The sequence below is a fragment of the Chiloscyllium plagiosum genome, unplaced genomic scaffold (assembly GCF_037043375.1).
Source record: "Chiloscyllium plagiosum isolate Xiang-an unplaced genomic scaffold, Cpla_swu_hap1 HiC_scaffold_6, whole genome shotgun sequence".
NCBI classification, from domain to species: Eukaryota; Metazoa; Chordata; class Chondrichthyes; order Orectolobiformes; family Hemiscylliidae; genus Chiloscyllium; species Chiloscyllium plagiosum.
The window spans coordinates 113,227,961-113,240,324 of record NW_028270144.1 but is presented as its reverse complement, the minus strand read 5'-3'; the positions used below and the strand labels follow the sequence as shown (position 1 = coordinate 113,240,324).

At 43.9% G+C, this 12,364-nt stretch overlaps 1 protein-coding gene across 4 annotated transcripts in view; it reads left to right on the top strand.

Moving 5' to 3' along the window:
- The window catches only part of oca2 (oculocutaneous albinism II), a 546,847-nt gene that overhangs the window by 32,954 nt on the left and 501,529 nt on the right, over window positions 1-12,364 (top strand). For all 4 annotated transcript variants that reach the window (XM_043692289.2, XM_087987811.1, XM_043692287.2 and 1 more), the window contains exon 2: window positions 11,469-11,756. In XM_043692289.2, the coding sequence (XP_043548224.1) occupies window positions 11,503-11,756 (254 nt within the window). In that variant the 5' untranslated portion in view covers window positions 11,469-11,502. The remainder of the gene's footprint in view (window positions 1-11,468; window positions 11,757-12,364) is intronic.

Sequence of the window (12,364 nt, the reverse complement as noted above, 5' to 3'; positions counted from 1 at the left end):
CCTCGAACACCCTTTTCCTCAGGCGGCTGAAGACTGCGCTAGCACACTGGAGGCGATGCTGGATCTCTTCATCATTATCTGCTTTGGTCGACACATCACTCCCTTGGTATTGGCAGTGGCCTCCTTATGGACTTTGATGATAGGGGCTTTGCTTCACAATATCAGGCCAGATTGGCAGAGGACCTTCATCTTGTGGATGTTCAGTGTAGTACAATAACACACCCCTCTCCTTTAGTCAGGCTCCTAGTGTAATATTGTCAGTGTCATATGTTTAGTCAATCTGTTTTGTGTATGTAATGTACAGTAATAAAATTAACACAGAATCCACACTCTGGTAGTCTGTGATTTTATAGCAAGGTAACTAATTAGTGTTGTGAATAAACTTCAAGATCTTTATCTCAGCATGACCCCGGTCTTTATGGTAGATGTTATGTGATCTAACATAGGGCTGCATTTAGATCAGTTCCTACTCATTGTGGTGTTTGTCCCAAGAAACTGCATCCTGTTGGTACAAACAGGCACTAAAAGCTAATGGTCACAGCCTGTTATTGGCAGCTAGTGGGTAACCAAACTAAAGTCATCTCAGTCCCGTACTCCTTTTTAGGGGGAGAGAGAAAAACATATGGTTTAACCTGAGGACCACCTTGCCTCAAGCAAAGGACAAGATTGAGAAGGAACCTTTTGTGGTAGCCTCAGCCAGTGCAGGAATTGAAAGTATCTGTTGGTGTCACTCCATATCACAAACCAACTGTACAGCCAACTTCGCTCAGTTGGCTGGACAGCTGAACCATCATTGGCAGTATCTATCTTCACTTAAAAACAGAGCTTCTCAAGATAGACAACTGAAATCTTTTACAACATGGATACATCACAGCCTTCTATTATTCTGGTGCAAGATGGCGACGGAGTAACAGGGCGGCATGCGGGCTCTGGCCTGGACCCCATCTGCCTTTCCTCCTTTTGGTTTTACTTTAGTTTCTGCTTTTTACTTTTGCTTTGCTTTTCCTTTACTTTTGGTCTTCTTTTCTGTGGTGGGTTTGTTGGCAGCACAGCGCGGTAGCGAGAGGGAGCCAGCCACATGCGGAGTGGCAGACGTGGCTTTTTCTGGTGATCGGAGGCAGTGGCAGTGAGCGCGTTTGGCGACTGTGACAGCGACAGAGAGTGCATTCTCCTGGTGTTCGGGATCAGCAGCAGCAAAGCTCCTCCAGCGATTAGGGCTGACAGCGGACTCTTCAAGGTGTCGGCGTCGGCAAGGTGACATCTGCAGCCGAAGCGGGACTGGTGGCCTGGCCTGGCCAGTGGAGCCAGAGACTCTTGATGGTACGGCAAGTGTGGGTTCAACGGTGAAGAGATGACGCCTAAAATGGAGTAACTCCAACGATGGTGGGTCTGGCGCAGGCAGCAGCAAAGTGGTGGATGTCTCCCTTGAGGCTGGGTCCAAAGATGGACTAATATTCTGGAGATTTTACTCCTTTTTATTTTTCTAATTTACTCCTATAATGCTGAACTATTCATTTCTTAAGAATTTGATCTTCAGTATCTGTACCTAGGTGCCTTTTATACCTAAGGTGGTGCTGTAATAAGGGCCACTGTAAACTTTTCCCTTCCCTCATTTGTGTACGTGTGACAATAAAGCCAATTGAATTCTTGGTCTGCCGGTTTGAATAGATCTACACATTGCTATGATCCACAAGGTGGTAAATCTGTCACTTGCAATACCAAAGATTCCAGATCACAACATTGATCTCGTACCTTCTGGGCTCAGCAAAGCGGAGCAAATGCAGCGTTGGGGCGGCACTATGGCTCAGTGGTTAGCACTGCTGCCTCACAGCGCCAGGGACCCAGGTTTGATTCCTGCCTCGGGCAACTGTCTGTGTTGAGTTTGCATGTTCTCCCAGTGTCTGTGTGGGTTTCCTCCGGGTGCTCTGGTTTCCTCCCACAATCCAAAAGATGGGCAGATCAGGTGAATTGGCCATGCTAAATTGTCTATAGTGTTAGGCACATTAGTCAGGGGTAAATATAGGGTACGGGAATGGGGCTGGGTGGGTTACTCTTTGGAGGGTCAGTGTGGACCTGTAGGGCCAAAGGGCCTGTTTCTGTACTGTAGGGAATCTAAACTAATCTAAAATAGCAGAAAGAATAATGACCAACTGCAATCACTCAAAGATCATCATCAGTGGGTGGCTTGAACGCATTCAACACATCACTGAGATAAACACATTCATTTGGACATTTAAAGAAAAACTACAGCTGTCTACAAATGCAATCTTCAAAGAAAAACAAATCTTAACTCCAGCTCATGTCAAGCCATACTAGAACTAAGAGATTGGCATGGGGGTGGTACAATGGCTCAGTGGTTAGCACTGCTGCCTCACAGCACCAGGGACCCGGGTTCAATTCCAGCCTCGAGCAACTGTCTGTGTAGAGTTTGCACATTCTCCCTGTGTCTGCGTGGGTTTCCTCCAGGAGCTCCGGTTTTCTCCCACAGTGCAAAGATGTGCAGTTTGGGTGAATTGGCCATGCTAAATTGCCTGTAGTGTTAGGTGCGTTAGTCAGAGGGAAATGGGTCTGGGTGGGTTACTCTTCAGAGGGTCGGTGTGGACTAGTTCATCCGAAGGTCCTGTTTCCACACTGTAGGGAATCTTAATAAAAAAAAGTGAATCCATAGATTGGTCTGGCATTAATATGGCCATTGATCAACTAATCATGTCATGTGAAACAGTCAATTCAATCAAACCCACAGTCAAGTGAAGTTCTCCTTCCGTTGGAAATTCTTGCTGAGTCATGGTGGAAAATACTGACTGACATTTTCTATGCCCACCGTCCTGATTAATTCTAGTGACTATTTCACCAAACTCCCATGGTGTAAAGTTGCCGCAAATGCACTGGTTTTTGTCTCATTGACTGCCACATTGTTTAGTGTTCATCAATAAATGGTTTCCAAAAACAGCCTGAAGAGCAGTAATGCACTCTTTCATGAGTCAGAGGTTTCTACATATTACCTGTGTCTCACTACCCTCGATCATATATTCTTACAGAACACACTATCATTACAGTAAAATCCATGATCGTCAGATTTTCAGATAGCTATTCTAAATCTATCTGCTATTCTTCAAGGCAATGGTTTACCTTCCCCAGCAGCTCCTGTGCTTGAGAGACTGATCTGCACCAATCTTCCTCCCATCATCTCACCCAACCATGTGCATAAAGTTAAAAATCTCAATACCAGGTTAGGCCACAGTTGGAATATTGCGTGCAATTCTGGTCTTCCTATCGGAAAGATGTTGTGAAACTTGAAAGGGTTCAGAAAAGATTTACAAGGATGTTGCCTGGGTTGGAGGATCTGAGCTACAGGGAGAGGCTGAACAGGCTGGGGCTGTTTTCCCTGGAGCGCCAAGAGGCTGAGGGGTGACCTTATAGAGGTTTATAAAATCGTGAGGGGCATGGATAGGGTAAATAGGCAAAGTCTTTTACCTGGGGTGGGGGAGTCCAGAACTAGAGGGAATAGGTTTAGGGTGAGGGGGAAACATATAAAAGAGACCGAAGGGGCAACTTTTTCATGCAGAGGGTGGTACGTGTATGGATTGGGCAGCCAGAGGAAATGGTGGAGGCTAGTATAATTGCAACATTTAATAGGCATCTGGATGTGTATATGAATAGGAAGGGTTTGGAGGGATATGGGCTGGGTGCTGGAAAGTGGGACTAGATTGGGTCAGGATATCTGGTTGGCATGGACGAGTTGGACTGAAGACTCTGTTCCTGTGCTGTACATCTCTAGGACTCTATGACCAGATTATAGTCCAATGGATTTATTTGTAAGCACTGGTTTAATCAGGTGAAGGAGCAGCGCTCTGAAAGCTGGTGCTTCTAATAAACTTGTTGGACTATAACTTGGTGTTGTGTGATTTTTAGGAGAAAGTGAGGACTGCAGATGCTGGAGATCAGAGCTGAAAATGTATTGCTGGAAAAGCGCAGCAGGTCAGGCAGCATCCAAGGAGCAGGAGAATCGACGTTTCGGGCATGAGCCCTTCTTCAGGAATGGCTCTGGAAGAAGGGCTCATGCCCGAAACGTCGATTCTCCTGCTCCTTGGATGCTGCCTGATCTGCTGCGCTTTTCCAGCAACACCTTTTCAGTTATGTGATTTTTAACTTTGTATACCTCAGTCCAACGCCTGCACCTCCAAACCACATGTGCCTAATGCATTGTTGAAAAGAATGGAGGAAATGATACAATAGCATCATTTTTGGGCAGCACGGTGGCACAGTGGTTAGCACTGCTGCCTCACAGCGCCAGAGACCCGGGTTCAATTCCCGCCTCAGGTGACTGTCTGTGTGGAGTTTGCACGTTCTCCCCGTGTCTGCGTGGGTTTCCTCTGGGTGCTCCGGTTTCCTCCCACCATCCAAAGATGTGCAGGGTCAGGTGAATTGGCCATACTAAATTGCCTGTAGTGTTAGGTAAGGGGTAAATGTAGGGGTATGGGTGGGTTTCGCTTTGGCGGGTCGGTGTGGACTTGTTGGGCCGAAGGGCCTGTTTCCACACTGTAATCTAATCTAATCTAATCTAATCTAATCTAAATCTAAAGCATGATCAACGAGCATGCAGACAACTAACTCAAATTGAACCAGGACAAAGCATCAGAGTTCTAGATTTTCACGCAAACCTCTGAGAAAACTATGCCGTGTGACAAGACTAGGTCATATATAACATTGTACAATGGGAATGGCCAAGTCCTGTTAAGAAGCAAATGGCATTTCCGAGTGACTCCTAATCAACCACCCGTTACACAGGATAAGTTGGACTCTGAAGATATCATGTTAAACAATGACCACACATTCATTTCAGAGGAAATGGGATATAAAATTAAGGAAGTCTTACTAACTCTACACGACATACCTAGAATATGTGAACAGTTTTGGACCCCTTTATTTAAGGAAAGATTCTGGTGCTGGATCCTGATGAATGGCTTTTGCTCGAAACGTTGATTCTCCTGCTCCTCGGATGCTGCCTGACCTGCTGTGCTTTTCCAGCACCACACTCCCGACTATGATTCCCCAGTGCTCACTTTCTCCTAATGGAAACCAGCCCAGCCTGTCCAACTTATCCTCCTAAAACAATCCACTCCTAGGTATCACGCTAGTAAACGTCTTCTGAACTGCCTACCATGTATTTACACTTTCGTTAAAGAAGGAACCTAAAACTGATCACAGTATTTGAGATGTAGTCTCACCAATGACTTGTCAAACTGAGAAGTAGCAACCTTACTTTTTTATATTCAACTCCTCCCAGGAATAAAGGATAACATTTCATTAAAAAAAAAACAAAGAACTGTGGATGCTGGAGATCTGACACAAAAACAGACATTGCTGGACAAACTCAGCAGGTCTGGTTGCATCTGAAGAGCGAAAGCAGTGTCCATGTTTTGAGTCCAATGGTCCTCCTTCAGAACTCTAACATTCCATCAGCGGCCGTGATTATGTGTTGTACCTGCACGGCAACATTTTGTGGCTCATATCGAGACTCCTCTCATTCCAAAATGTTGTGGTTATTGTTTGTTTAGAGAAAACTCTAATTTTAATAGTTTCTACTAAAGTGAAGAATTTCACTTTTCCCACATACTCCATCTGGTAGATAATTGCCCATTCATTCAACCCTTGACTATCCAACTATAAATAACTTGTATCATCTTCCCAACATACCTTTCTACCTAACTTTGTGAGATGTGCAAACTTAACCACCACACTTTTCATCCCGACATCCAACTCATTGATACATATTGTAAAAGGATGGGCCCCAGCACAGATTCTCGAGGGAGTCCACACATTGGCGTGATGTCGTCAGAAAAATATGCCATGGAGCCTCATGTTTTAAGCGTTGGGACTGGGGAAAAACTGCTGCCCTCAAGATTAGATCTTGCTGATGTTTAGTTGATCATTTTGAAAACTGGTTTGCATTTATTTCCATGAAGCCATCCACTCTTTATTCCGCTTGCATTTTAAACTCACTCTGTTTAAAACTAAATAAGACCATCACCATATCAGCAAGTGACATCAGAACACGGTGCGTACAGTATTAAATAGAGTAGAGAATGTAATCCCAGATTATTACTTCAAAGTCAGGCAGCAAGTCGAATCAGAGGACATGAACAGAAATTAATGAAACAACAATTTAAAACAGATCAGGAAAATCTTCTCTAATCAAAAATGAATGATGGTTTGGTATAATATGTTAGAGACAAAGCATTGGGAATTTCAAAGCCTACTGTCAGTCATGGTTCAACAACTACCCCAGGGGTTTAGTACAGCTTCTAGGCGGATGCTCCTGTGTTGCACTGTCAGAGGTATTGCTATTTCGGTGAGATGATAATCTGAGGGCCTGCCTGTCTTTGTCCAGCCATTTCTCTTGTCCATTTATGACTCTTCTGGCCTTTTTTTATGTTGGTTCCACAATTTCCAGTTTTCTGACTCCAGCTATCTCCTTTTCATCATGGACGCCCAATGCTTCCACGCATCCAGCTCCCACCAGGTGGTTCTGAAGGCTCTCTGCTTCCTCTTGAAATAGTCTCCATGCACACCACCACCCTCCTCTGCCTGGCTGAGCTGTCCTCACTTTGAACAACGTTTGCTCTTGCTCATCTCACTATCTCCAAGTCAAATCTATGGTTAAACGCACAGATCCCATTTGTGCCTGGGAAATTCCTTATTTGAATCTTACTTGGGCCTGCCTACCCACCCACAGCTTGCTCTTTGGAATGTCAATGACAACATCGGTGCTGCTATTTTCTCTTGTCAGATTTGGTTGGGGGGGGGGGGGAAGGAATAATCATTTTTACTTTCAATTTCCATCATTCTCTTATTTTAATCTGGTTCATCTCTGATTCTTCCTTTCCTTTCTATGACTTCACTGTAACCAAAGAACAAAGAAAATTTAAAGCTCAGGATCAGGCCCTTCAGCCCTCCAAGCCTGAGCCGATCCAAATCTACTGTCTAAACCTGTCGCCCAATTCCTAAGCAAACTTTATCAAATGCCTTACTAAAGTCCATGTATATGACATCAACAACCCTTCCTTCATCTATCAAACTTGGTCACTTCCTCAAAGAACTCTAAGTTGGTAAGGCACGATCTTCCCCACTCAAAACCATGTTGCCTCTCACTGATAAGCCCATTCTTTTCTAAATGTAAATAGATCCTATCCCTCAGTATCTTCTCCAGCAACTTTTCCACCACTGACGTCAGGATCACTGGTTTGCAGTTACCCGGAATATCCCTACTACCCTTCATGTACAGGGAGACAACATGAGCAACCTTCCAATCCACCAGCACCACAAATATCCATTACAAACCAACTAACCCCTACAGTTACCTTTCCACATGCACATCCCTGTCGGAACTCCATTCTGTTCTCCAAGTATCTCTGTCTCCATTGCATCTGTTTTGATAATCTTACCTTTCATGAGGCTGCTACTGCTGCTGATTCCCCATCACTGTTAACAGGGTCCACAGCCATATCTGACTCTTCTTGTATTCCCTCACATTTTCCTCTCCTTCCCAGAACAATAGGGGCCCCCTTATCTTCACTTACCACTCCACCAATCTCCACATTCGAACGATTATCCTTTTGCTTTTCAACCAACTCCATCAGGATGCCACCACTAAATATGTCTTCCCCTCCCCTCCCTGACAAGCATTCTGCATGGCCTATTTCCTCCATGACACCCTGCTCCACATCAATGGTAGGCCCGCAGCCTGGGCTCACGGTGGTGCCCACGGTAGGGACCCCTGGCTGTGGTAGGCCCGCAGCCTGGGCTCATGGCTATGCCCACGGTAGGGACCCTTGGCTGCGGTAGACCCAGAGCCTAGGCTTATGGCAGTGCCCACGGTAGGGACCCCTGGCTGCACTTCTTTTTCATGTTCTTTTTCAGTTAGTGACTGTCAAAAGAATATTAGAGATAGTTGCATTCCAAATCCTGTCCCAACTTAACTTGACAAATGTTTCAAGCAGGTCTGGCAGCATCTAAGTTTTTCCAGTAATTTCTGTTCTCATTTTTGATTTCCAGCATCCACACGTTTTAAAAAATGTTTCAATAAAATGTTTGGCTATCTCTATGAAAATAAACTTGAAGGAGAAACTGAGGACCATAATTTTCATCTCAGTTGATATAATTACTTAACAAGCCAGATCTCCGACTGAAATCTGGCTTGATGGATCATGTTTTTGAACATAGAACAGGACAGCATAATACAGGCTCTTCAGCCCACAATGTTGTGCTGAGCATTTATCTTAATCTAAGATCAACCTAACTTATACACCGCTCAATTTACTGCTGTCCATGTGCGTATCCAGCAATCGCTTAAATGTCCCTAATGTCTCTGACTCTACTACCACCACTGGCAGTGCATTCCACACACCCACCACTCACTGTGTAAAGACCCTTCCTCTGACATCTCCCCTATACCTTCTGATCATCTTAAAATTATGTCCCCTCATGACAGCCATTTCTGCATTGGAGAAAAGTCTCTGGCTATCTACTCTATCTCTGCCTCTCATGACTTGATAGAGGTATACAAGGTAATCTCTCTTCCTCCTCCTCTCCAGTGTGAAAAAGCCCTAGCTCGCTTAACCTCTCTTCAAAGACAAGCCCTGCAATCCAGGCAGCATCCTGGTAAATCTCCCTTGCACCGTCTCTAAAGCATCTACATCACTCCTACAATGAGACGACCAGAACTGGACACACTATTCCAAGTGTGGTTTAACCAGGGTTTTATAGAACTGCAGCAAAACCTGGCCGCTCTTAAACTCAATCCCCCTGTTAATGAAAGCCAAAATACCATATGCCACTTTAATAACCCTATCAACTTGGATGGCAACTTTGAGGGATATATTTACGTGGACCCCAAGATCCTGCTGTTCCTCCACACTGCCAAGAATCCTGTCTTTAACCCTGTACTCAGCATTCAAATTCGACCTTCCAAAATGAATCACTTCGCATTTATCCAGGTTGAACTTCATCTGCCACTTCTCAGCCCAGCTCTGCATCCTGTCAATGTGTTGGTGTAGTCTGCAACAGCCCTTGACAGTATCTACTACACAATTGATCTTTGTGTTATCGGCAAACTTACTAACCCACCCTTCCACTTCTTCATCAAAGTCATTTATAAAAAGTACAGAGCAGAGGCCCAAGAACAGATCCCTGTGGGACACCATTGGTCACCTTTTGGCCAGTCAATTCTGTATCCAGAAAGCCAAGTTTCCCTGTATCCCATACCTCCTAACTTTCTGAATGTGTCTATTGTGGGGAACGTTATCAAATGCTTTGCTGAAATCCACATACACTACATCCACTACTCGACCTTCAACTTGTCTCAGCACATCCTCAAGTAACTCAATAGGGCTTGCGAGGCATGACCTGCCCCTCTCAAAGCTGACTATCTTTAATCAAACTATGTTTTTCCAAATAGTCATAAAGCCTACCTCTAAGAATCTTTTCCATACCTTGCTTACCACAGATGTAAGACTGACTGACTGGTGTCTAATTCCAAGGGATTTCCCTTTCTTGAACAGAAGAACAACATTCACCTCCCTCCAATCATCTGGTACTACTTCTGTGGAGAGTGAGGATGCAAAGATCATCGCCAGAGGCGCAGCAATCTCATTTCTCACTTCCCGTAGTAACCTTGGGTATGTTTGGTCTGGCCGTGGGGACTTATCGATCTTGATGCTTCTCAGAATTTCCAGCACATCGTCTTCCTTAATATCAATCTGTGCAAGCTTATTAACCAGATCCACGGTGTTGTCGCTATCAACAAGATCCCCCTCTCTAGTGAATATTGAAGCAAAAAACTCATTTAGGGCCTCCCCTACCTCTTTGGATTCCAGGCACAAGTCCCCTCCACCATCCCTGATCAGCCTTACCCTCTCTCTTATTCCTCATGTATGTGTAGAACGCCTTTTGAGTTTCCCCTAATGCTTCCCAACAAGACATTTTCGTGCCCCCTCTTTGCTCTCCTCAGTCCATTTTTGAGTTCTTTTCTAGTAATCTAGTAAAGCTGTGCCAGCTCCTTGCTTCCTCAACCTTCAGTACGCTTCCTCCTTCCTTTTGATGAGAAGCTCCTCTTTTCTTGTCATCTAATGTTCCTTCACCTTACCATTCCTTGCCTTCCTCAGTGGGACAAAGTTATTCAACACTCTCAGAAAATGCTCCTTAAATAGCCTCCACATTTCTGTTGTGCATTGCCTGTAGAATAATTCTTTCCAATTTATACTCCACAGCTCCTGTCTAATAGCAGTAAAATTTCCCCTCCCCCAATTAAATACCTTCCCCTACTGTCTATTCCTATCCCTCTCCATGGCTATGGTACAGGTAAGGCGATTGTGGTTATTGTCACCTCAATGCTGTCCAACCGAGAGCATCTGACATCTGGCTGGCTCATTGCCTAGCACCAAATCCAATATGGCCTCTCCAATAGTTGGCCTAACTACATATTGAGTCAGGAATCCTTTCTGGACACACCTGACAAAATCGGCTCCATCAGACCATCTGCACTAAGGAGGTTCCAATCAATATTGGGGAAGTTGAAGTCACCCATTACATCTGCACCTTTCCAAAATCTGCTGTCCAATCTGTTCTTCCATCTCTCTGCTGCTGTTGGGGGATCTATATAAAACCACAGATAAAAGTGACTGATCCTTTCCTGTTACTGACTTCCATCCATAGTGACTCAGTGGATAAACCCTCCTCAACAACCACCTTTTCTGCAGCTGTGATGCATTCTCTACTTAACAATGCTACTCCTCCCTCCTCTTTTACCCCTTTCCCTTTCTTTTTAAAAGATCGAAAATCTGGAACAGCCAGCAACCATTTCTGCCCCTGTGAAATCCTTGTCTCTGTTGTGGAAACAGACTTTAACAAAGTCTTATTTCAGTGCAACACAAGCACGCAATGCTGCAGATTTGGTTTCAAACATAAAAGATGTTAAGGAAATGAAGATAAAGTAGAATAAACCAAGCTGTTTACACGTAACACAACTTTAAATGTGCAGTAAAATGAAATTGCACTAATTCCAGCACCATCCCTATTAGAATACTCAAACAACAAAGAAAGTTCTTTTCTCTATCATCTAAACTTATACTTAGCTTAGCTGATGTTTCAGTTACTAGTCAGATAACTGGCTCCTCGAGTCTCAGACTTTCTCAGCTTTAAGCAACCCCCTGTTTTGGCGGACAATTAAATCCAACAACACCCTCTTCCAACTCCAACTTGTTGCAGAGTCTATGATAAAGCCCATGGGTGGCTGGTGTTCTGCTCCACTAATGTCAGAAGAACACAAATGCTACATTTTCTTTGAACAGCTGAACAGAGGCCTATGTTGTATTTTGTGATCCTGTGAAAGAATTCTCAGATCTTCACAATTGGACAAATGGTGGCATTTGAAATTGACTCTTTTTTTTTTATCTCTTCTTTTACTTTAGTGACACAGTCTACATTTTATTTTGTTAAACAAAAATGCACCTGGACAACAAAAGCCAGATTGAGATAGAACTGGCACGGAAAATAGATCCCCCTCAAATGGCTTTGAATGACCACCTCAAAATGTCAGCCAGGAGCAGAGATTGCGGGGATCTGAAACTTCTGGAAGGCTTTTGCGGGCTTCTGCCTGGTCAGGATGCAGGACAAGGTCACTACCAGAATGGAGCTGTAGTATCTGACCAGTACAATATCCACTGTGAAGAATTCAGCCCAGTCATTCAACAGGAGTGGTGAGTCTAATGCTGTGGTTATAAACGTGATGAAGAAGATGTAGAGAAGTCATCAAGATAATCGTTTCTGTTGTGTCAACATTTCTGTACCTTATCTGAAATGTGAATGGACTATTATTTTGTTTTTAATTGATATGTTAGCCACTGAGAATGCTGTTAAGGAATGGCTCTGCGGAATATTCAGCTTGGGAAAGAAAAACGTGAATTTTGACATGGAAATACCAAAAGAACAGTAATGCTGTCACACTCATTCACTCCCTATTTCTCCCGACTTCTCGGGGGGGGGGGGGATAAAAACCTGGTGATGAAGCTGATTGGAGAAACATTCATTCACTGAGAACTCAAAATAAACTTAAATTCCACTAGTCCTGAGGATACAGACCATCAGTTTTTTTAAAAAACTGTGGTCTCAGGTTAAATACTGACGCTTCAAAAATTCTAAGAACTACTTTGTAAAATGTCCTATTCTTTATCTTCTTCATTAAATGTGCAGCTCCCCCCTTTTTAAGCTTTGTTTATGTGTTAGGTACTGCTTTTAATTATTTTTCTTTAATTCGTGAGGAATAAAATTCCTCTTTCTTTCCATTGAAAGAAATTTGTAATTGGCT